Source organism: Mus caroli, chromosome 1, assembly GCF_900094665.2.
Source record: "Mus caroli chromosome 1, CAROLI_EIJ_v1.1, whole genome shotgun sequence".
NCBI classification, from domain to species: Eukaryota; Metazoa; Chordata; class Mammalia; order Rodentia; family Muridae; genus Mus; species Mus caroli.
In genome coordinates, this window is record NC_034570.1 from 31,412,474 (window position 1) to 31,437,904 (window position 25,431).

At 51.5% G+C, this 25,431-nt stretch overlaps 1 protein-coding gene across 1 annotated transcript; it reads left to right on the plus strand.

The window, feature by feature from the left end:
• Positions 1–323: 323 nt before the first annotated feature.
• On the plus strand, positions 324–21,285 carry LOC110297598 (tyrosine-protein kinase ZAP-70). Its single transcript, XM_021166449.1, has 13 exons — positions 324–468; positions 9,343–9,753; positions 10,331–10,491; positions 16,665–16,803; positions 16,892–16,976; positions 17,060–17,103; positions 17,264–17,315; positions 17,633–17,828; positions 18,186–18,392; positions 19,317–19,509; positions 19,599–19,739; positions 19,847–19,959; positions 20,928–21,285. The coding sequence occupies exons 2-13, from the start codon at positions 9,352–9,354 to the stop codon at positions 21,049–21,051; spliced, it is 1,857 nt and encodes a 618-aa protein (XP_021022108.1). The 5' UTR covers positions 324–468; positions 9,343–9,351; the 3' UTR covers positions 21,052–21,285.
• The last annotated feature ends 4,146 nt before the right edge of the window (positions 21,286–25,431 follow it).

Here is a 25,431-nt window from a genome sequence, read left to right on the forward strand (position 1 = left end):
CCTCCCCAGCTTGCTTTGGTCACGGTGTTAATCACTGCAGTGGTAACCTTATCTAGGACAGGAACACATTGAGGACCCCTCCTTTCCAGAACTTGCCCTTCCCCCAACACTCCAGGTACCCCCCCTTCAGGTGGGGGCTCACTGTGGGAAGCAGCCTTTGCCCCAATCCCTGGCTGCTACAATCCCCACCTTCCTCTCGTGTTCCTGACGCCCTGCGGCTGGTACTGCGTGACCCCGGAAATGTGCTCTGCCCCGCCAGGAGCATGCGGCTTGTGATTTTCCTTCCACACAGCATTTTGCTGCTTTGACGTCAACTTCAAACACGGCTCTCTTTCCTGTCTTCGCATCAAGGAAATAGGCTGAGCTGCAAAGAAAGGTGCTGGTGAGAAAAAGTGCTCTGGGGACACCAGGCCTTCCGGCTGGGCCCCGCCGTACCCTGTGAGCTGTGGTAGCCTCGAGGGTGTCCAGGTGAGTGGCCACCCTTTGGCCTTTGGTGGAGGGAGTGTGACTGGGTGTCACTCCCTTACTCTGATCTCTGTGTGAGAAGGGTGGGGTCCACAGGGGCCTGAGGCTGGGCTTGGGTGGGCCCCAGTGGCGGGGACCAGAGACTCTGCAAGCGGTGGAGCTAAGGGGCGCCCTTGGGGAAACAGGTCACCCGAGGGGTGCAGGTACTCCGTGTCTTTTTCTGGGTTCCTAGACTCCTGCTGGGTCGGCTCCTTGGCTTTAGAAAGCAGCACAGGTAGGCTGGTACAATAGGCCCGTGAGCTTGGACAACAGACGTCAGTAGCTCTGGTGAGGGGCTCGAGTCAGGCTCCACTCGGAGGCAGGTCATGTTACAGCAGGGACAAGGAACCATCACTAGATTTCTGCTCAGTAGCTGTGTGCCCTTGACAGTTTTCTTGGCCTCTCTGAATCTGCATTTAAAAAGCAGATTCAGAGTCGGTGGCCTGTTAAATGCTTGCCTTGTTTGTTGGCTAAGAGGCTGGAAGAGGTATCTCAGACAGTGAGGCCTGGCAGAAAATAGCAGGGTTCCTGTGAACGGTCACAGTGACATTCATTGCTCTTGTCTTAGCTAGGACATCAAGCACACAGTAGGTGTTTACTGAAGCCTTGGTCACCAAGTCCTACGTTGGAAAATCGAAGGTGCCACCTGCTGAGGTTCCTCTGACAAACTCAAAGTTCACCTGACCTTCAGTTTTGCCTTTGCAACCCCCGCAGGTGCTCTGGTGGGCCAGCAGCCTGGAGGCTGTTGAAGTTTACACTTTTTAGGGCCAGGGGCCTGGGTCCATCTAGATCTGCCTGCTCCTTATTGCTGTGTGACCTTGGGCAAGTCACCCCACCTCTCTGTGCTTTCACAGTTTCTGTATCTGACACATCATTCAGTGTTCAGGGACATAGTAGGAGCCGTATAGTTAATAGCCTGTTAGGATGCTAATTGTTATCATTAGCTCTGGAGGGTCTCAGACCCTGATCACAGATTCTGGAAACTTCCACGAGGCCTGCAGCATCTGAACTACCCTATACTGACCACCCCGCTCAGGCCCAAGGACCACAGGAACGGGGTCATGCTGACCTAGAGCCAGCTGATGCCGCCTGTCCCCAGTGGGCACTAGTGTCTGGAGATGTTTTTGGTATTAACTTGGGCAATCCCGGCATGCAATGGGTAGATGTCAAGAATGCTGTCAAACACCCCTCCCCACTGCCCTTCCCTCACCGTTCCTCCACTCTATGGGCCCTGTCCTGGGTCGCCCCAATGTTTCCTACCTACCTTTTACTGTCCTATAGCTGGGTATCTAGAGAGCAGAAGCTGCCTTGCTTAGGGGTCAAGTCATTTCTAGAATCTAGTCAGTGGAGGCTGGGCTGGGGTTCTGACCGTTCTGCAGGGTTGGAGGGACATTGTCCCATCAATTGACAGATGCTCAGCGAGCTAGATTTAAGACCGTCTCTGGCCCCCACCAGCCTCAAGGCCTTGGCAGTCCAAGTAGTTCGGCTGCAGTGTTGGGGTCTGCGGGGACATGGAGTCCCCGGGGACTTGGCTCAGAGCTCTGCGGTCTCTTCTGCACAGTATTAGTTGGAAACATCAGTTTCTGTTGGGCCTGAGTGACTGTGGGTCAGTGGGTCAGGTTGCGAGCCTGGCATCAGTTTCTCCGAGCCTCAGTTTCCCCAGATGAGGAATGGGAGTATCGGTCCCTGGGTAGCAACTGTTCTGAGGAGCAAGTTAAGTGGAGTAGATCCTAAAGGATGCCCCACAGCCTCGTAAGGAATCGCCGGCCTTGTTCTCTGGGTGGGAGGAAACAGGGGCTACGATAGAAAAGGGGCTGCTGTGGGCTGTGCCCAGAGGAGCTAGGCTCAGGGCAGTCATAGAAAGAGCGACAGACAGTGACCGTGAGGGCTGGGTTGTGGGAGGTTGGAGCTGAGGAAGGCTCCCCCTCCTAGGCACCTGATGCATCCTAGGAAGGATTGGGGAGGGGGCATGGCAACATGAACTTTTCTAGCAGAGAGAGGCAGCTGGAATCCTGGCATAGAGCCAGGACAAAGGCATGGCTGGCTTTGGTCCCTGAGCAGATCTTCTCACCTGTGTGCTAGATGGTAAAGTCCCCAGGCCTCCTATTCCAAGCCCTCCTTGTGACCCTCATGCTTGCCAGGCCCTTGAAGGGGTATCCCTGTTCATTATAGCCAATTATAGTCCTCCTTGGCTCTTGGATGTTTAGTGGCAATGAAAATGAAGCATGCAAGGGACCAAGATGTCAACATATTGATACATGTGTATCATATTTAGTGGTAACACTAATGAGGGGATGGGCTTGGTGTGGAGAGCCACCTAGAGGCTGTGCTATAGGGAAGTCAGGGGACAGACCGGAATGGAGTGGAGGAAGGGGGTATCTAAGCAGTGCAGAGGCCCGCAGCTTGGACCATATTGTTGCGCTTCCACTGAGGGGCTTGAACAAGTGGACTGAGCAGGTTCCTGTGGTGGGAGGGAGGACAGAGTGGGTATGTCAGCACAGGAAGGAACTGTACTTGGGAGCTTGGCAGCTCTGAGCGGCATCCTTGGCCCTGTCTCAGAGCATCCGGGAGCCCAGCTTTCTGGCCGGGTCCATACCACCATTCTCTAGGAGATCTGAGACCCTGGGATGCAAATCTATCTTGGAAAACCAGGAAGGAGCCTGTTACCCTCTGTGGTGTGCTTACTACAGGTAACTGCAGGCACTGGTGCTTATTGTATAATATAGATGGGACTCTGATGAGCGAGTGTCTGTCGTGAGGAGCTGGATGTGGCCTAGAAATAAGCAATTGTGACTTCAGAGGACTCCGGGTAAAGGCTATGGGGTTCAAGGGGGGAGGGAGAGCACAGGGGGCTAGAACAGGGAGAGAGTGATTCTGGATAAGTGAGAGAACGGCCGCAGACCAAGTGTGACTGCACATGCTAGTGATCCCAGTACTCGGTGGGTAGAGGCAGGAGGCTTGGTATATAGAAAAGCCTTGTTTCAAGAAAGCAAAGTGTGGTGTGGTGGGAGGCTGGGAATATAGCTGAGTGGCTAAAGTTTGTTATACCAGGAAATGAGCTTGACATGGTGGTTGCTAAAGCCAATACCCGACTCAGTGTTGAATTCAGGCAGAGGAATATGTATCTCTGTTAAAGTAGCTGGAGGCAACTGGGCCCTCAGGATAGCCTAGAAGGCCTTTCAGACTCCCTTCACCAGCTACTTGATGTCCCTGGATTTGGTAACTTCCTCCAGGTTGGATGGGTCAGATTCACAGCAGTAGACGTATTGGGGGTGGGAACATGGAAGGCCAAGAAACTTCCTGCTCAGTTCTGGGATGATTTACAGCCTTTCTACGGCCACTGGATGCAGGGATGGTGCTCTGGACATAGCCTTCCTGCTCACGGTTTCCCAGAGGAACCATCCACAGTCTTCTGGGTAAGGGTATGGTGTGGAATGCGGTCGTGAGTCCCTAAGTAATGCCAAGGTTGTCGTGGGTGACATTGGCCAGGGGGCCCAGCGGTTGGTGCTCTAGGAAGTAGTGCTGACAATCCTGAAGGAACCGTGCTCCCTGTGGTTCACATAGGGGCATCAGCCTAGGGGCCGGAGATGATGACCCTCTGGGTTCCACACTGCGAGTGTGCTTTGGCCTTCTTTGTGGAGTTGAAGACACCAGTAGACTCCATCTTGGCAAGCTCTCCTTCCTGGAAGATGGAGGTGACCTTCCTGTTGATGATGGTCTCCCATTCTCGGCCTGTGCTGTGGATTTGCCATGAGTAGAGTCATAAGGGAGCACTACATGGTGTAGACCATCAGTGAGGTTGCTGATGGAGCAATCACCACTTTGCAGAGCTGAACACAGCCATGGCGAATAGGTGCCCAACCTGGACATGTTTGTTTACTCTGGCTTTCACTGTCATGTCTCAGGGCACTGCAGGAGAAGATATGGTGGTAATCCTGGGATGTGGGGGAGCAAAGACCATAGTAGGCTTCTTCACCCAAGCCCTGCTTGCTTCCTCCACTGATGAGGCCCTTGGATCAGCCCAGACAGGGTCCAGGGTCCTGGTGGGCTTGAAGAACACACTCAAGACAGATAGGTGGTCTAAAAAAGAGATGATGCTCTGAGTCCAGGTTTGCACTGGGAGGCTGTGAGTGAGCCGGCTGGCTCCTGGGAGCAGCTGGACCACACTGGTCTGGCCTGGTTGCAGGCGGGAGACAAAGACTTTTGCTAACATCTTGCCCCTAGCCCTTCATCTTCTGCCTTTTTCTGTCATCTTCCTCTGGTCTCAGCATCTCTCACTACAGTATCCCTAAAGACTTGGTTCCCATGTTGCATGAATACGAGGAGAATGAACCAGAAAAGCCAGGAAGGTGGATACAGACACATGCCTAGATGCAGGCAACCCTGGGATGGATGGCTGTCGGTAGGGCATGATTGTCATGACGGCTGTCACAGTAGTGGGACAAAGGATGGAGGAAAAACAGGGTAAACTCCTACCTCTGGGCCACCTTGGCCTTTGGTCTGAGATGCCAGTCTTGGCTAACAGCCTTGTACTAGACCCCGAGATCCAGCCCTCCTCAGCCTCTCTTCTATAACTAACATCTGATTACCTAGGCTGCACCTGTGGCCATGTGGGGCAAAGCAGCTCAAAGTGTGTGACTGACAGCTTCCTGCCACAGCTTCCTGCTCCAGAGACCATCCTTGTTACCGACCCCCCTCCCCAGAACATGTCCCCACTCCCTGACCCCTGCTGTCTTATCCTGCAGCCTCATACTCTGGAAAGCAGACTTAGGAGCCTCCAGGAAGGGCTGTCTGCGTCTGGGGAGATGGAGAGGGCCAGGGAAGGCAAACAGAAAAGTCCTGCATAGACAGACATCTGGAAGTGGGTCTGAAGGAAATCAAGCAACCCGGCCTGGTTGGAGCAGAGTGTGGAGGAGTTTTGATCCAATGAAGGAGCCATAGTAGGTTCTTGAGCAAAGGAGACCAGGGTGACAAATCACCCAGGAGCAGCATGCAGGCCTCAGAGCTCAGCTCAAGTGGAAACAGACAGTGGAGGACTCAGCTAACCACAGGCATTCTGCGGCTGAGATCTGGGTCTGTTTGTATTAATAGAAACAGTTGGTGGAGATCAAAGGAGATGGTGGTGACACAAGCCAGCATCAGGTTAGAGATCTGGCTCTGGGGAGATGCGTGTCGAGTTTGGGTAGCTATGGCGGGATGACCAAGTAAGGGGGCAAGGCTGGGAAAGGGGAGAGAGAGAGAGAGAGAGAGAGAGAGAGAGAGCGAGAGAGAGCGAGAGAGAGCACAAAGAACACACAGGAAGTATAAGGGCCAAAGAGGACAAGCCAGAGACTTTGTGAGGACCAGAGAGATCTGAGACCAAACAGAAGGGAGGGGACATGACACCCATTCCCCAGAGGACCTGGCGTGGAGCAGCAGGTGCTTGCCTAGTACCTCCCTAGCTAGGGGTGGAGCAGGGCACCAGGCTAGATGAGAGCCAGAATGGGAGTCAGTCAGATGGAGACCGGAGGGAAGCCAACCTGATTGTTATAAGTTTTCCTGCCTCTGTTCTTACTGAGGGCGTGAACACGTCTAAACTTCCCAGCTGCTCTTCCCACCCTTTGTTTAAAAATGGAGGTAGTTTACATTCAGTGATGTCTTGAGACAGCCCATGGAAAAGGTCTGATCTGACAGATGTGTACAGGCGAGAAATAGCTACTTTTGCCAAACTGTAGACTATTCTCCAATTCCTTCAGGTCCATGTAGTCGCCCCCACCTGTTGCTGCTGACAGAACTCCCTGCCACAGTTCTGACAGCCTGGTTGGCAACCATTCTTTGCTTTGGTCACAGGGCATGCTGCTGTGCCGTCTACACTGGAGGCACCTGCCTCTCTCTACCTGTTGAGAAATATTTACGTCACTTTCAGCGTGTGACAGTTTTAAATAAAAATTGCTATAAAACTTCCTTGGAGGCTTTTCTATCAGGTTCCATTTTTTTTTTTTTTTAAGGAACCTGGAACTTGGTGGCTTGTTTCAGGTAGTCTCATGAAATACTCTATTAAAAGATTCTTTTTTAAAAAAGGTTCTCTTGGGGCTGGAGAGATGGCTCTGTGTTGAAGAGCACTGGCTGCTCTTCCAAAGGACCTGGGTTTTATTGCCAACATCTGAATGGACCCATAACTGTCTATAACACCCACCCTCTTTAGATCTCTGTGGCCACCAGGCACACATATGACCTATGGACATACATGCACACAAAACACTCATGTACATAAAATTGAAAACATTAAAGGGTCTTCCCTCTCTCCCCTCCCTCCCTTTCATTGTTTGGTTTTCTGAGACAGGGTCTCACTATCTCAGGGGCCTTAACTATATCCCAGGCTGGCCTGGAACTCAGTCCTACAGGCTCAGCTTCCCGAGTACTGGGATCACAAGTGTGTATCACCAGGCCAGTTTGGAAACTACCCTTCTCCCAGTGGAAAGACCAAGACTGCAGCACCATTGTTGGTGCGGGTTTCTGATCGCTGCTTGCAATTAACTATTGTGGGGCTGGGTAATCCATGGCTTCCCTCTCTGCATCTGTGTCATGTGATCAGCAGCCCCAGATGCCAAAACTTGTCCTCAGCCTGCTCCCACCCAAGTATCTTCTTCAGCTTCAGCCTCTATCCCTGCCCCTCCCTGGACACTCCTAGCAGACACAGTCTTTCTCAGTTATCAAGCCTGTCCTTACACCCGGATGTACATTTGCATAAGGAGGACACTGAGTCCCTTCCGAGTCTTCCTGGGTCAGCTCAGTAGGTAACAGGCAGTTGTTATGATGAGCTAATTGTTTTCAACATTGCAGAAAAGCAAGAATACTGAGAGTGGAAAGAGTGAATGGTCTCACATTCAGCCCTGGGTCCTGCAGCTCACATTCTGCTCCGCTTATCAGAGAGATTGGCCCTCATTATTCACAGATTCCATATTTGAGAATTCACCTGAGGGCTAAACTTTGCAATCCTCAAAATAATATGGTGTTTTCCCCCACGATTTGCAGATATACACTGAATGGAAAGAATTATTGAGTCACAGATGATAACTTCACCACGGAGCATGAGCAATACAGGGCTCTGCTGCTTGCTCCTGTGGGGTGGCACATTTCTTGGGCCTTCCCATATGAGGCAGAGGTTCTGTGATAGATCCAGATCCAGCCCAGCAATGTGTATTCAACCAGATGTTGTGAAATACACCACACACACACACACACACACACACACACACACACACACAGAGTACAGCTGGCTCTGATGGGAACCCAATGCTGTTAGGCAAATGCCAAAGACAATGAGACAAGAGGATCTCACGTTCAAGGCCTGCCTAGGACATGCCTTTAAGCCTGGTGTACTGGTGCAGGTTTATATTCCCAGTAAATGGGAGGTGGAGGCAGGAGGATCAAGAGTTCAATCAGTCTCAACCACATAGTGAGTTTGAGGCCAACCTGGGCTCAGCACTGTGTGGTTCTCCTTGACGGAGCAGATACAATAAATCTTAATGCACACCGAAATTTGATTAACTCAGACACTGGTGTAACCCAAGCTTGAACAAGATACAGGATACTAGCAGCCTTCCAGGGAGTTCAAGGTAGACAATTTAAAATTATTTGCCTATCATTATCTGTCTGTCTGTCTGTCTGTCTGCCTGTTTGTCCATCTATCTACCTCAGATCTGTCTCGTATGTATGTATCAATCTATCATATATTTATCTCAGATCTATCATCTATATCTATCTATCTATCTATCTATCTATCTATCTATCTGTCTCAGATTTGTCTGTCTATGTTTCTATGGTATCTATGTACCTATCTATCATTCTTAGATCTATTATCTATGTGTCTGTCTATCTGTCCATCTGTCCATCCATCCACCCACTTATCCATCCATTTACCCCAAGCTGACCTTAAATTCATGTGACCCTCCTGCCTCAGCCTCCCAAACTCTGGGGTAGCATACTCGAGCCACCATGCTTTTCTGTCTCTTCTCCCCAACCACACACCCCATTTCATCCTAATGGTTGCATCAGACTTAACATTAGAGTAAAAGCCTGACTCTTAACAGTCTCTCTATGGATGGATAGTCAGATGAGCTCTTACTTTCTGAAGCTGGTTCTGGCAGGCAGGGGGGGTGGGGACAAAGGGAATTACAGAAGACCAAGGGCATCCTCTGGGAAGCAGGGAAGACTGGGGCCAGGTTCCCTGCTGAGCAGTTAGTTAGCCTCGCCCTGCCTTACACTCTCCCCTCCTGTTTTTGTTTTGTTTTATTTTTTCAAGACACGGTTTCTCTGTGTAGCCTTGGTTGTCCTGTATCTTGCTCTGTAGATCAGGCTGTCCTTGAACTCACAGATCTACCTGCCTCTGCCTGCCAAGTACTGGGATTAAAGGCGTGGGCCAACACCGTCCAGCTTCCCCTGTAAAAGTTTTTTTTGTTTTTTGTTTTCTTTTTTGAGATGGTTCCATCTCATCTTCATGCTCTGAGCTAGAGGGGGTGGCCCTTCTAGCGATGGTAACCTCATTCTCTCTTATATCATTCTTAAAAATCCAGACTTCAATCTATAATGGTAATGGTCACGCCTATCACACTATTGACCGCCACCTCCCTAGCGTGTGTGGCCTTCGAAACGGAAGGGAATGACATATCTTTGGAAACTGAAGGGACAGTTCAGACCTGGGGACCTTCGGGGTGTCTGGATGTTATGCACAGGTCCCCAAAAAGTCAGAAGTGGGTTTCAGAAGTGGGTGCCAGGACAGGGTAGCTCCTCTCTGGAACTGACTCCCGTGCAAAGATGAGGCACCATGATGGTCCTGAAACGCCTTTGCACCCACAGGGCCCAGCGATGCCCGATCCTGCGGCACACCTGCCATTCTTCTATGGCAGCATCTCGCGGGCTGAGGCCGAGGAGCACCTGAAGCTGGCAGGCATGGCCGATGGGCTGTTCCTCCTGCGCCAGTGCTTGCGCTCGCTGGGCGGCTACGTGCTGTCGCTGGTACACGACGTGCGCTTCCACCATTTCCCCATCGAGCGCCAACTCAACGGCACGTACGCCATCGCGGGCGGGAAGGCGCACTGCGGCCCGGCCGAGCTCTGCCAGTTTTATTCTCAGGACCCCGACGGGCTGCCCTGCAACCTGCGTAAGCCGTGCAACCGGCCGCCCGGACTCGAGCCACAGCCCGGGGTCTTCGATTGCCTGCGCGATGCCATGGTGCGCGACTACGTGCGCCAGACCTGGAAGCTGGAGGTGAGGGCGTGGTCAGAGGGGACGTGAGCGGGGCATGGAGGCTGATGCTGTGTCTTCACTGGCTTGCAAGATGCTCTGAGGCCTGGGATTTGGAACCGACAGAATGCTGAGGCCCTAGTTGAGCCCATGACCTGGAAGGAGGACGTGCAGGTCCAGGCTTGCGCAGTCTGAGTGATGCTATGGTGCTTCACCATCAATGATGGGCCTGAAGGTGCCAGAGAGGACCATGAAGGGCAGGCCTGTGGCCTACAGAAGGATGGCAGACAGAGACTATAGGCTGTAGTCCACAGCATGTGCTATGCTTGAGCAGGAAATTGTGTTGGACCTTAAAGCTGATGAGCTTCAAGCTGGCCTAGAAGGTGAAGCCTAGGCACGGTGCTTCCCTGGGTGGATTAGGAAGGAGACCTTAGAGCCGACGGAGGTTCCTCCAACAGCTTACAGACACACCCTAGGGATACCTAGGTGGGTGGGTTCCTCGTACGGAACAGGTGTTCTGGAAAGTACAGAGCAAGCAAGTGGGGTTCTGGTGGCTGGCCACTTGGCCACTCCCATAACGCTCCTCTTTCCTCCTCCTCAGGGCGATGCACTAGAGCAGGCCATCATCAGCCAGGCCCCACAGGTGGAGAAGCTCATTGCTACCACAGCCCACGAGCGAATGCCCTGGTATCACAGCAGCCTGACTCGCGAGGAGGCCGAGCGCAAGCTCTATTCCGGCCAGCAGACCGACGGCAAGTTCCTGTATGTGGGGCATGGGAGTGCAGTTGATGAGGGGCCAGGGCTTATTGGTTGAAATCCTGGGGGCCAGGTGGGCAGGCAGACCTGAGTGTGCACGTGGGCTCGAAGAGCAAATATGTCTGTTTGCACATGCGCAGAGGTACTTTGATACTGTAAAGTCCTTACAGTGAACTGGAAGGACTCCAGAGCTGGAGTCACGTGCATTGAGCTGCCTGTAGGTTATGGGCTGGGTAGCAGGCAATGGTATGGATTAGACAGGGAGGATGTTGAAGGAATCTATTCTATCGATGCCAGCAGTGTCTGCCTGAGACCTGTGTAAAGAATCTCAGGAATCAATGTGTGTAGAGCAGTAGCGTGGGCAAGTTAGATAGATATGAGCCCTTGTTCCTTGTGTGACCGTGTCTGTGTGTGTCTGAGCCATGGCAGGGGTCATTCATGAGTTTGTTACAGTCAGAGTCTGAAGCTCTTTTTTTTTTTTTTTTTTTAGAAGCCTGCTGAACATTCAAAAGCCAGGGCGAGATGCTACTTCCTTGCTTGGGTGCGGGTGTTTTAAGTATAAATGTTATTCAGATATCAGCCAGTCACTAGGCATCCAGATAGAAGAGTTGGTGCCTGCCTCTCTCTGTGACCCCAGAAAGCCCAGTGATTATATCAAGTAGCCTGGGGGACAGTCCCTAGGGCCTCTCTGGGATGAATCATTGCTTCGCCTCCTCCCCCAGGGCTGTTCCCTTTCCCAGGATCTGCTTGACCCTCAGTGTGGTCTGTGCTGAGGCCTGCAGGTCTCCCCAGAGATAGCTTTCTCTCCTGGACTTTGCAGTCAGTGGAAAGGGAAGAGTGTGTATAATACCAGACTGGCAGCACCTGCGGCACGGCTTACATTCACCTGTAACCACAGCCCTCCTTCCCCCTGCACTCACAGGCACATACCCCACTTCCCATACATGCAATTAAAAATAATAGCCGGGCAGTGGTGGCGCATGCCTTTAATCCCAGCACTTGGGAGGCAGAGGCAGGCAGATTTCTGAGTTCGAGGCCAGCCTGGTCTTCAGAGTGAGTTCCAGGACAGCCAGGGCTACACAGAGAAACCCTGTCTCGAAAACAAAACAAAACAAAAATAGTAAAGTGGATTTGGGGGAGAGGGGAGATGTGGTGGGGTGGAAATGGGAGGAGTGAAGAGGGGGGAGAGAGGAGATGTGGTGGGGTGGAAATGGGGGGAATGAAGAAGGGGGGAGAGGGGAGATGTGGTGGGATGGAAATGGGGGGAATGAAGAGGGGAAAACATGTTGGGGTGTATTGAAAACAAGAATTAAAATAAATAATGAAATAAAATAAAGACATTTAAAAAATGTATATCTACACATACATTTATATAATACACATATTATATATACATAATGCATGTATATTTTATTTTACCTGACAGTTGGAATATAAATTGTAGGGATATTTCTAATGCTTTGAGGGAGGTATTTTTCCATTTTTCTTTCTTCATAATGTGGGGATTGAAGCCATGACTTTGCCTACTGTAGGCAAGCACTCTACTACTGAGATGTATTCCCAGTTAGCCCTGAGAAATCTCTTAAATTCTGATTAATGATAATTTGCTGGGGCCGGGGATGTACCTAGTGTTGGAGGGTGTGCTCAGCATGCACATAGCCCAGAGTTCAGGCCCCAGCACCATGGTTTAAGAAAAAAAGATGAGGTTCAACTTAGGAGTACAGTGTGTATGTGTTTTAATTTAAAAAGTATTCTTTTTAATTATGTAAATACACAGGTATCTGTGTGTCAGGATGCTCACATGTATGCAGGTGACTGAGGAGATGAGAGGCACCAGACCGGCCTGACACTAGAGTTAGAGGCAGGTGTGATACTGGGAGCTAAACTTGGGTCCTCTGCAAGAGTGACTGCTGAGCCGTCTCTCCAACCAGAGAAGACAATCTTTGGATAACTTAGATTAAGCATCTCCCCTGCATCCAGTCTAAGAGGAGACCTTTGCATTTGTATCAGTTAGCTTTTGCTGTGTAACAAACTGTCCCCAAATTTATTAACTCTAACCCTGCCATGTGTTTACAATTTTGTAAGCCTTCTGAGCAGTTCTGTTTAGGTCAGCTCAGCTGGGATTCAGAAGGTTGGAGGGGGTACTAGTTAGGGTTAACATACTAGTTAGGGTTTACATACTAGTTAGGGTTAACACTGATGCTCTGCAACACCATGACCAAGGCTACCTGGGGAAGAAAGAGTTTATTTGGATTATACTTCCAAACCACTGCTCTTCAGGGCAGGAAATCAAACAGGGCAGAAACTGGGAGGAGGGAGCCATGGACGAGTGCTGTTTACTGGCTTACTTCCTGTGGCCTACTCAGCCTGCTTTCTTATAGAACACAGGACCACCAGCCCAGGGATGGCTCCACCCACAATGGGGCCCTCCCTCCTCAATCATTAATTAAGAAAATGCCCTACTGATTTGCTTACAGCCCCATCTTATGGGAGGCGGTTTGTTGATTGAGGTTTTCTCCTCTCAGATGACTTTAGCTTGTGCCAGGTTGACATAAAGCTCTCCATCCCATGTGGTAAGTGGGAGTCGGAGCCTCCAGCAGCAGAGACTGGCTGTGACTGGTGGTCGTTTAGCAAAACTGTACTGCCCAAACTGGCAAATATTTTACACAACAAAGAGTTGTTTAGGGCCGGGCGTGGTGGCGCACGCCTTTAATCCTGCTTGTGGACGTTGTACATCGTGGTGCGGAGCCTAGTGCGCACCACGATGTACAACGTCCACAAGAGGACCAGTGCTGTTGGGGAGCATGTGGCAGGGCGGCGGGGGTGGTGGGGGTATGGCAGGGGCGGTAAGGGGCTGGCAGAGAGACAAACACAAGCAGTGGTATCATAAGGGACAGTGCGTGACTCATTTAGGGAACAGCAAGAGACCAAGAAAAACTATGAAGAGCCAGATTCCTGGATTAGTTGAGGCTGGCTTTGGCTGGAAACCCTGGCAGGTTCTCCTTGTGAACCTTTATCATCAGCTATGAGGATGGAAATGCCTGCTTGCTCCCTGGTCCCATTTGGTTGGAGCACTTCTGTCCATCATTTAACTCCAAGGCAGTACCTAGCTTTAAAACAAAGATGTGTGTCTTGCAGGCGACATAAAGATGGATTTCCATTTCTTGATCCATTCAGTCAGTCTGTGTCTTTTGATTGGAGGATTGAGGGCATTGATATTTATTATTGGAATGTGTTCATTGTTGCCATCACATTGTAGATGTTTGTGTTCTCAGTGTTATTTTCTGTTTTAATAATTATGCCTTTGTATCTCTCTCCACAGTCTGTCTGCTATACTTATTCCTCTCTTTGCTTCAATAAGGCTTTGTGTGTTTTCTTTAAGTTTGGCTATACAATATTTTTTATTATTTGAACTATTTATTTATTCATTTAATGTGTGAATGCTCTGCTGCATGTACACCTGCATGCCAGAAGAGGGCATTGGATCCCACTACAGATGGTCATGAGCCACCATGCAGTTGCTGGGAACTGAACACAGGACCTCTGGAAGAGCAGTCAGTGCTCTTAACCACTGAGCCATCTCACCAGCCCTTAGATATACAAATTTTAAGGCTATTTATGTTGTAGAAGGTTTTTCTCTCTCCTTTCATCATGGCAGATAGTTTTGCTGGGTATGATATTTTAGGCTGTGTCTTAGAGCTTCATTGCTGTGAACAGACACCAACCAAGGCAATTCTTATAAGGGCAACATTTAATTGGGGCTGGCTTACAGGTTTAGAGGTTCAGTCCATGATCATCAAGGTGGGAAGTTTTCTTCTATGATCTTGTTGAAGAACTTATCTATGCCAATAACTTGAGATTCCCCCTCCCGTGCCCCCACTCCGCCTCCGCCTCTGTCTATGCCTATAGTTTTAGGGCTTGATTTTTTTCATGATGTCCCAAAGATACTATTTTTAAAGTTTGTGTCTGTGTTCCTTGGGTATGTGGTCTAGACTCTCTACTTTATCTTTGAGATCTAATATTCTATCTTCTGCTTGATATATTCTACATGTATGGCTTTCCTTGGAGTTTTCTAGATGGGCTTCTCAGTTCCATCTTCATTCTGGCTTGAGTTCCCTTCAGCATTTCTATCCTGACGAAATCCTATTCTGACGCCGGTTGCCTTCCTCCTTCCCTCAGCCCCGTGCTTGTGGTTTCCTGGGCATCACTCAGGCAGTTATCCTCCAAGCTCTCTCTTGACAACATCACTGAACTATTCCTTAGTGTCTTCTCTAAGCTCCTTGAATGCCTTGATGAAGTTTATGAATGGCTACATTCTGTGTCTTGGAGTTCATCCAGGCTAGTGGTTCTCAACCTTTCAAATGCTGCGACCCTTTACTGCAGTTCCTCATGTTGTGGTGACCCCTCAACCATAAATTTATTTCCGTTGCTGCTTTATAACTGTAATTTGGCTACTGTTATGATTCATGATGTAAATATCAGTGCTTTCCAGTGATCTTAGGAGACCCCTGTCTTTCTATCCCCAAAAGGGTCAAAGCCCACAGGTTGAGAATTGCTGATGCAGGCAATCCTCATTGGCAAACATGTCTACAGGATTGGTAGGTTTTGGAGAAAAGATAGTGGCATGATTGGTATTCTTGGGATGACAGCTGGGTGTGTGACTTCCTTTGTTCTGAATTTGTTATGGACAAAGCAGGTTGGGGAAGAGAAGGTGTTGGGAAGGTTGGGTCTAGAGACTGGAAATAGCTTGGATGGAATGAAGGCAGGTGGGCAGAGGGCCTGGGCTTTCTGTTCCAGGCCTGCAACATGGGAGTAGATCTGTTTGATATGACTTGGGAAAGTCCTGTGGTTTGGGGACCTAGGTAGGGACGATCCTGGGTCGAGCCTAGAATCCTCTACAGTGAAGGGTAGACTAGGCTGTGTGCTGGATGTAGGACCCAAGCTAAATCTAGTGGGTTATAAAAAAAGGTATAGCTGGGGAGGTGAGGGGTACTCACTGGGCTGGATCCTGGAGGAGGACAGAGGAAGTTTGGGTAGCTAGAGGGTGGTGAAGGTGGCATAGAAGGGGCCTGTGGGTGGTTGCAGGTATGGCAGGTCCTTGTGTAGGCCTTGGCTGCTGTGCAGGCTCAGGTGGCCAGAACAGGCTGGGGCGCTGGCTGTGGAACCCAGGTTGTGGACAAATAAGGACCGGAAATTTGAGGGTACCACAGGCTAATGCCTCGAGGAGAACATGGAAAGTCTGAGTATGGAATGGGGTGGCAGAAACAGTGCCCAAATGAAGGACCTCTGACAAATGAAGAAGCATAGCTCTTATATTGTGCAGTGACACATCACAGCCCTCCAACAAGGCCACACCCCTCCACAGCCCTCCAACAAGGCCACACCCCTCCACAGCCCTCTAACAAGGCCACACCTCTTCTAACAAAGCCACACCTTCTTCAACAAGCTCATACCTCCTAATTCTTCCCAAGCAGTTCCACTATCTGGGGACCAAGCATACATGATCTTTTGGGGGGCCATTCTCATTCAAACCATCACAGTGGCTGATTGTCAGTTATGGGTGGTTAAGCAGTCCTCACATGATACTGTGTTGTTTGAGGTTGTTTGACTTTTGCCATGGGGTTTCATGTGAGGTTGCCACTGTATGACTCTCAGTATGTTTGTTATAACATGTATGCATGTGAATGTGCACAGGGATGGAGGCCACTGTGTGTATGTGTGTGTGTGGCCATACACAGGGATTATGGGTCCCTATGTCCTTCATAGCTGAATGTACCCCTCATGATTGGGTACCCCTGAGGATAACGGCCTCTCAGTGGGTAGCAAGCGTCTCACTGCTGTGGAAGAACATGTGGCTCCTGTGCATGGGGGACCCACGTCCACAGCTCCATATCCCCTGTGGGCCATCAGTATTCCCCTGGGAAGAGATTCAGGTCTGCCTTTGGATCACCTCATGTCTACCTCTGTCCACTCTGCTTTCCCAACTCTTTGTCTCCTTCCCCCATGGTCACCATAAGGCCAGACGTTGGCTGACATCCAGCAGTGGCTTTCCCCACTCTCTGCTGTTGCTTTAGGAGATTCTGGGTATGGAGCCCATAGCATGTGTGTTAGTACCTGAGGCACAGGAAGTCCCCTCCATGTTGCTGTAGCAGTGACACCCTTCCCCCCACCCCCTTCAGGCTGAGGCCCCGGAAGGAGCAGGGCACATATGCACTGTCCCTGGTCTATGGGAAAACTGTGTACCACTATCTCATCAGCCAGGACAAGGCTGGCAAGTACTGCATTCCCGAAGGCACCAAGTTTGACACGCTCTGGCAGGTAGGCTGCCCACATTCTGAGGAGAACCCCGTGATAGTGTGCTCAGTTTGGGGTGGGGGGAGGCCTCACCTGACTCCCCTTCCCACAGCTGGTGGAGTACCTGAAGCTGAAGGCAGATGGACTAATTTACCGCTTGAAGGAGGTCTGTCCCAACAGCAGCGCCAGCGTGGCAGGTGAGGGGGGCAGAGACAGGAGGCAGGCAGGCATGTAGGGGGGTCTGTCTCCCATACTTACTGTTCCCTTTGCTCCCTAACAGCTGCTGCACCCACCCTCCCAGCCCACCCATCCACATTCACTCAGGTGAGCCCGTGGCACCTCAGCGTTGAGACATGACATTGGGAGGTTGGGTGGGATGGAGGAGATCGCCATGCAGGGGGCTGTCCCTGGGGTGTCCTCATCAGGCGTGGGTCTCATGAGAGGGCTGAGTCTCGCTGACTGCTGCTGACCCTGTGGCCTTTAGCCTCAGAGACGAGTGGACACCCTGAACTCGGACGGATACACCCCTGAACCAGGTGAGCGGCAGAGGCGGAGCTGTGCATGCGTTTATGTCCACCTGAAAGCAGAGTCCCTGGCTGGCCTGTGGGACTTAGCAAGAGTTGACGAAGCCAGAGCCGTTGCCAGGGGTCTGCAATGCTTAGTCATCACGCCTGCCCATGGGCCTGTATATCCTAGTGTATGCTGACACATGAGGGTGGGTACATCATAGCTTATGGCCCTGTGTCTGGTGTGCTTGAGCTTCCTGTGTCCTTTATGTGCCCTTCCCCCTCCCCCTCCCCCTCCCCCATTCCTCTCTAACCCGGGAGTGCACGACACCCGTATGTATACCCAGCACGCTTAGCGTCATCGACAAACAAGCCCCGGCCGATGCCCATGGACACAAGTGTGTACGAGAGTCCCTACAGCGACCCTGAGGAACTCAAAGACAAGAAGCTCTTCCTGAAGCGAGAGAATCTCCTCGTGGCGGACATCGAGCTTGGCTGTGGCAACTTTGGCTCAGTGCGCCAGGGAGTCTACCGCATGCGCAAGTACGGCGGGGTCTTCTGCCACAGCATGGGTATCAGAGCAGAGGAGCTGTAGGAGCCGGGGACCCCTGAGAGGGAGACACTGGCCCCCACTAGGAGGGCTTATGAAGTTATGCAGAGGGGAACCCCTTGTTGACTGGCCATGACAGGCCATGCAGGCACTCCCTGGGAAGGTGTCTCTGACTGAGACAGTTCAGGCATCTCTGGGAATGGATGGCTTGGCAGTGAACCAGAGGGTTCATGGTTGACGGGGGTGGGGGGTGGGGGTGGAGGGTAGGGGGTGGTGGAGCAAGAGAGCCGGGTGTGGCCTGTGTTGGCCCAGTTCCCACCCAAGCTGTCTGTGGCCTCGCCCCTGGGCAGGAAGCAGATCGATGTGGCCATCAAGGTGCTGAAGCAGGGCACAGAGAAGGCTGATAAAGATGAGATGATGCGAGAGGCCCAGATCATGCACCAGCTTGACAACCCCTACATCGTGCGGCTCATCGGCGTGTGCCAGGCGGAGGCACTCATGCTGGTCATGGAGATGGCGGGAGGCGGGCCACTGCACAAGTTCCTGCTGGGAAAGAAGTGAGCCTGGGGGACTCTCACGGGGTGGGGGAGTAGGGGTGGGGATGGGGTGGGGGGAGAAAGAGAGGAACACATACAAAGACATAGAGAGAGAGAGACAGAGAGAGAGAGGCAGACAGACACACGCACAGAGACAGACAGACAGACAGATGCACACACAGAGACACACAGAGAAAGAGAAACAGAGAGACACACAGATACACAGAGAGACAGATAGATATACACAGGCAGAGAGACAGACAGGCACACAGAGAGACAGACAAGACAAAGACACACACAGAGAGAAATAAAGACACAGACAGACAGACAGACAGACAGACAGAGACAGACACAGAGATACACACAGAGACAGAGAGGAATGGACAGACATACAGAGACAGAGACAGCTAGACACAGAGACAGACACACAGAGAGATAGACACAGACAGACAGACACACACACAGAAATAAAGACACAGACAGACAGACAGACACAGTCATACACAGAGACAGAGAAATGGACAGACACACAGAGACACACACAGAGAGACAGACAAATAGACAGACATAGAGACACAGACACACACACATACAGAGGCACACACATACAGTGAGAGAGACACACACACACACACACACACAGATAGACAGTGTACACCACCTGCCTTTACTTCTTCCTGGACATGCCTGCCCTATGTGTACTCTGATGCCCACACTCATGCTATAAAGAAGAGCTCCTGACTCTCTTTTCCCACGTGCACCATGGTGGCGCTAGCAGGAACTGTACCCAGGGCTCCTGTAAACATTGAACACGTAATAAAGCTCTTAGCATCTGGCACTGCCAACAAGGATGGTCTACATGCCAGCCACCTCACTGATGCCCAGGTTTTCTACACCCATGCCCCATGGGAAGGGAGGCTGACTCCACCATCCCCTCCACCCCAGGGAGGAGATCCCCGTGAGCAATGTAGCTGAACTGCTGCACCAGGTGGCCATGGGCATGAAGTATTTGGAGGAGAAAAACTTTGTGCACCGCGACCTGGCAGCCCGCAATGTTCTACTGGTCAATCGGCACTATGCCAAGATCAGCGACTTTGGCCTGTCCAAAGCACTGGGTGCTGACGACAGCTATTACACAGTGAGTGCCACCCCAGTGGTGCCCAGGTGGAGGTGGCTGGTGGGGGAGGGTTCCCAAGCTCCGGTCCTAGCAGTTCCTCCCCGTCTCAGGCCCGGTCTGCAGGGAAGTGGCCTCTGAAGTGGTACGCGCCAGAGTGCATCAACTTCCGGAAGTTCTCCAGCCGCAGTGATGTCTGGAGCTATGGGGTCACCATGTGGGAGGCCTTCTCCTACGGTCAGAAGCCCTACAAGGTAGGCTGGGCAGTTTGGCAACGGTGGGCTGGGGAGGTGGACCAGCGTGAGGGACAGACCCTGGCTCCTCACGAACACATGCACGCCTTTGTCCCTGGCCTGAGCAGAAAATGAAGGGCCCCGAGGTCCTGGACTTCATCAAGCAGGGTAAGAGGATGGAATGTCCGCCGGAGTGTCCGCCCGAGATGTACGCACTTATGAGTGACTGCTGGATATACAAGTGAGTTCCAGGGGGTCAGGGATGTGGCCGTACAGCCCTGAGCCTGGAGAGGATTTCCTCAAGTCCAGTCAGTTACCCTAGTACTCCACTCACAGAGCCACACCCGGCTTCTTCCTTTAATCTGTCCCCATCTGTGCTTGGCTCCCCAACACACTGGCCCTGCAATGCAGCCACGGCCCTGCTGCCACCAGCACACAGTTCCCAGAGTACTAGACCACCACGTCACACTGTCACCCAGTGCATTGTTAGTGTCCCACACCTAGGATGACTTTCCAGCGCTTCATTATTATTCCCTACTGATTGATGGCCAATGCTCAATGACCAAGGACGCAGGGAAGCCACGAGTGCTGGAGCCAAATGCGTAATGCACTTAACTCTCAATCACTCGACCCCACCCAGACCAGATGACAAGGAGATACTCAAAGAAGCTGCCATGTTCCAACATTTGATATGCCTCGAAACAACCATGGAACAGTCCATGTGACAGGGATGGGTTGGCCGGTGCATCCCGTTTCAATTCAGGCTGACTCAGCCTCTCTCAGAAAAGACCCACAACACCCAAGCCGGATCCTGTCCCGGCACCACAAACCAGCTCCCCACCGGTCAAACCTGCTCGTGCTCTGATACCCCCATCCCGGGCCACATACCCGCCTCTGTGTAAGCTTACGCCTGGCTCATGTACCCAGCCTGTCTGTATTTGACATCCTTGCTTCCTGTCCACTCTGAGCACCAGTGCACTGTTTCTGTACCTCCTGGACAACACTCAATATGACATGGTTATCTGTGTTCTGTAAGGCAGCAGCTCTGCTTGTTAAGGCTGGGCGCCCCAGAATTCCATCCATCTCATACCAAGGAGACCTCATCCAACAGCCCTCCCTCCTCTGAGCCCCAAAAGTCTGCCCCAACTCCCTATCCCTTGGTACCTTTCTGCCCTTTGGCTGAGGCTGGGTTCTGGGTCTTCCCGACAGGTGGGAGGATCGCCCCGACTTCCTGACTGTGGAACAACGTATGCGGAACTATTACTACAGCCTGGCCAGCCGGGCTGAGGGACCCCCACAGTGTGAACAGGTGGCTGAGGCTGTATGTGGCTGAGCCCCAAGCCTCCCTACAGCCTCTGTCCAGGATGGCCTGTGTTCAGGAGCCCAATCGACTGTCCCATGTGATTCTCCCCGCCTCATGGGCTGGGGCTGATGGGATATTGGTAAACATCACCAGTGGGCTGAGAGGATGTGTGCTCCCAAAGTCTACTTCCACTGTTTCTGAGTGGGAGCCCAGAGTCCTCCAGGGGTCACTGTCAGCATCAGAATAAACTCCACTTCTCTTGGCTGAGTATTCTCATCTTCCCTCGACCAGGGCCAGGAGCTTGGGAAGGGCTGGGCAGGGCAATTGAGTGGAACCGGTAAGGAAAAATGTAGCAATCTTGTCAGTAGGCCCAGCCCCATAGGGGCCCCATGGAAGATAAGGCTGTGGCAGGGTTATCATCGGGCGAATGAGGTGTCAGGGCAAACTGGGAAATGGAGGCCAGGGTGGGTTTGAGTGCTAAGGGCTGTGTGTGTCAGGGGCCTCAGCATCCCTGATTGGACACCACGGGTTCGTCTGTAACAGCTACACACCAGGATCAACCACCTGGAGAGGCTTTTACAGACTACCTGCCCCCCTCCCCAGCCAGCTGAAACAGGTTTTCTGGCCTCTTTAGGGAGGCCTCACACCCAGTTCTTATACCTGTCCTGACTGGGTTGTTGCCAGTGTCTGCCCCACACCTGCCCCGGCCCACCCCCACAGTCACAGCTAGTCCATATTCCAAGGGTCAGTTCAGGTACAGTCCCACTCAGAACTCCCCAAGTCTTACTGCCTCAGTTTCCCTACCCAAGAAATAATGGAGGGCATACCCCAACAGGTGAGGTGGGATGGAGCCAGGATTCTAATCGTTCGACTGTGCCACCTGTGACCTCAGTGAGATTGGCTCCTCCCTTAGCAGCAAACCAGTGCCTCCATCCCTTGGCCAGAGTGACTTGGGGATGGGAGGGGGCATATCACACTTAGCGCCAATGAGAGGTGAGATTTGCTGGGAATTCTGGGGAAGTAAAGTTTGTTGTTATTTGTGGTGGGAAGCCAGATGCTCTGGGAAGGTTCTGGAAGTTTTGTGGGGGTCACAGGAGAATTGTTGAATGGGGTTGAGGGCAGCAAGGAGCCCCGGAGCCTTGACACACGCACATAGGGTCAGCAGGACAATGCTGAGACAATAACGTTAGATCCAGTACAGAGCTTATTTTGGTTTAACTACTAGTTTTCATTCTGTACGCCTAGGTGCATGCGTGCGTGCGTGCGTGCGTGCGTGCGTGCGTGCGTGCGTGCGTGCATGCGTGCCGGTGCGCCTGCCTGCATGCCTGTCTGCCTGCCTGCCTGCCTGTCTGTCTGTCTGTCTGCGTCTCGGGAGTGAATTGTACATGCTTTCAGGTGTCTGGGAAGGCCAAAGGAGCTGGAATTTCCGGGGATTGTGATGTCTGACACAGGTGCTGGGAATCGAACTTGGTTCCTCTAGAAAGGCAGTAAGCACCCTTGAGCGCTGAGTACTTCCCTACTCTGCCTCATTTTGTGTTGAAGATTTACTGATGGGGCTGAGGTGAGGAGGTTACAAGTTGCAGGCGAGCCTGGGTTCCATAATGAGATCCTATGTCAACAGCACACACTCCAAACAGGCAAACAAACAAACAAACAAACAAACAAAACAAAACACTCAAAAAACCAAAACCAAACCAAGCGAAAACCCCTTAGCAGTGCCTTGAGAATAGGGAGATAAGTGTTTTTCATTAGAAGATGACTTTACTACTGCATATGTAAGCTGTATTACTAATTCATAGACAATATTAAAACTTAAACAGTCTTTAATTTCTTTAAAACTAATAAGTTGGTCAAGAAAGAAATTTCCGCAGTGGTAGGATTTAGTGGCTGCTGGAAATGGTTTCTTTTGCAAATATTTCAGTTGCATTAAAATTCACTCATTATTGGATAATGATATATTTTAATTAATTAATTAATTAATTTAATGCATGTGAGTACACTGTCACTGTCTTCAGACCAGAAGTGGGCATCAGAGCCCATTACAGACGGTTGTGAGCCACCATGTGGTTGCTGGGAATTGAACTCAGGACCTCTGGAAGAGCAGTCAGTGCTCTTACCCGCTGAGCCATCTCTCCAGCCCAATGACACATATTATTGCACAAACGTTTAAGAAAATAAATACATTTTTGTTTTTATTTATTTTATCGCCAGCATCACTAATTGGTTCGGTATTAAAACATCATCCACGTGGGTATCTAGTACACTGGGAAAGGCTTGGCAATGACGTTATCCTCTGAAGAGGTTGTAGTTCTAAAACAATGCCACAAGGTGGCGCCACAGTAAAAGCAAAAGGTGGGCTCAGTTCCTGGCACAGGGCGCTCACCTGTCCTTATTCTGGCAGCTTCTGGCTAGGGAACAGAATCCAAACTCGCCTCTGATCTTCAGCTCTCAGTTTCTCCGCCTGCAGAGGGTTCACTCCAGGCCCGTTTGCAGGATGCTTCTTGCCAGCCTCTGGGACCCGGGCTCCGCACCCTCTCGCAGAACACATCCTGGCTCTTGCGCCTTTGTATTGTAGCGTAGCCCTCTGCTTTAGTGTGGCACGCTTTTCTGCTGTTTATAGATTTAGCCCCAGTTGCCCCGGGGGCAAGTTGTTTAGCCCTCCCGTGCCTCAGTTTCTCTATGGGTGCGTCGACTGAAAAGGGAAAGTAAATGTAGAACACGAATGGGAAGATCTCAAAGGTACCGGGAACTACAAGGACGCTTGCTTGCGCGCAGGACGCTTAAAGCCCTGACGCTTGAACCTGGCTTTAGAGAGAAACCCTCCCATTTTCTCTGCCACCAGCAGCCAGGAGGAGCGGGAGGGGCAGCAGCAGCCTAGGAAAAGCGCAGAAGAATGACTCAGAGTAAGGGCTGAGCCCACGGCCGCCCCACGAGGCTGTACAGTGGGACATCTCTCTTTGTTCCTTTCCAATATCATCTGCTCCTGCAGCCCCGTCCCTCGGTCTTACAGACTTCTCTTAACCACAGGTTCTGCTTTGCCTGTGGATGTCGCCCCTGATCCAGCAAGGCCACGACCTTCTGTAGCTGCTGGCTCCTGTCTTGTACTCGCAGCCTTTACATGTCCGGAGGAGAAACGACTGCGTGACTCAGTCACCATTCAGTTTCGTGGCTTTATTTTTGCACCTGTAAATGTTTTGCCTGCACGTATGTCGGTGCATCCCATGCGTGCTTGTGACTATAGAGGTCAGAAGAGGGTGTCAGGTCCCCTGGAGCTAGGGGTATGGATGGTCATCAGCCACCTTTCAAGAGCTGGGAACGAAACTTACTCAGCCTGCTCCCCAGCCCCCCGCCCCCGTTTTCGTTTATTTGTTTTTGAGCCGGGGTCTCCTGAAGTCCGGGGTTGCCTAAAAGTCACTGTGTAGCTAGAGGCGACCTTGAACTTCTGGTCCTCTTGCCTCCACTTCCTGTGGTGGGATTACAGGCAGGGGCCAGCATTCTTAGTTTTATGGGGTGCAGGGGGATGAACCCAAAGTTTTGCACATACTAGGCTCAAGCTGGCCTTCAACTCATGCTCTGTCTGCCTCAGCCTCCCGAGTGGGTCCCCAGTCTGCACTACCCATTAGGCTCACTGTTGGGATTCCACAGTCTATAGGAATGGGACAGGGCCTCAGACCAAGTGGGTTTGGAAGTGGAATGGCTTTAGGGACCGCTATTTTGGACTTGGGCTCTGGGGGATTCTGGGGATTCTGTAGTACCTGTTAAGCTGAGGGTCTGAACTGGGTCGAGCCAGCTGATGAATAGATATGGTGGGCGTTCTGCAGGCCCCACGGCTCAGGACTCTGGTGGCTGATTTGTGGGGGGTGTAGGGCTGGGTGGTGACATGTCTCACCATGTGAGCTGTGGCATCTCCTCCACTGTGTCTCCACAAGCACACACACATGAACATGCATATACCACACATGTACCACACACATGAGAAACACGTCTATTTTTGATGTTGTATATGCATGTCAGTGTGGGTTTGCACACTTGAATGCAGTGCCCAGGGAGGCCAGGCAAGGGCGTTAGAGCCCCTGGAGCTGAAGTTAAAGGTGGCTGTGAGCCAGCAGATTGGGTGTCAGGAATTGAACTCCAGTTCTCTGCAAGAACATGCTGCTAACTGCTGAGCAGGCTCTTTAGCTTCTCAGAAACCCAGAGAGCGGGGCGAGGAGATGATACTTGGGCAGTGATGAATACTGGAGAGAGAAAATGCGTGTGCCTATTTCACCAGGCGATAAATGAGCCAAATCCACCCTGAACGTCTAGGGAGGATTATTTGGCCATAAAAGGAGTGAAATCTGAGCACGTGCTATATGTGAAACCTTGAAGCATCATTCGAAGTGAAGTAACCGGACCTTACTGGACAGACCT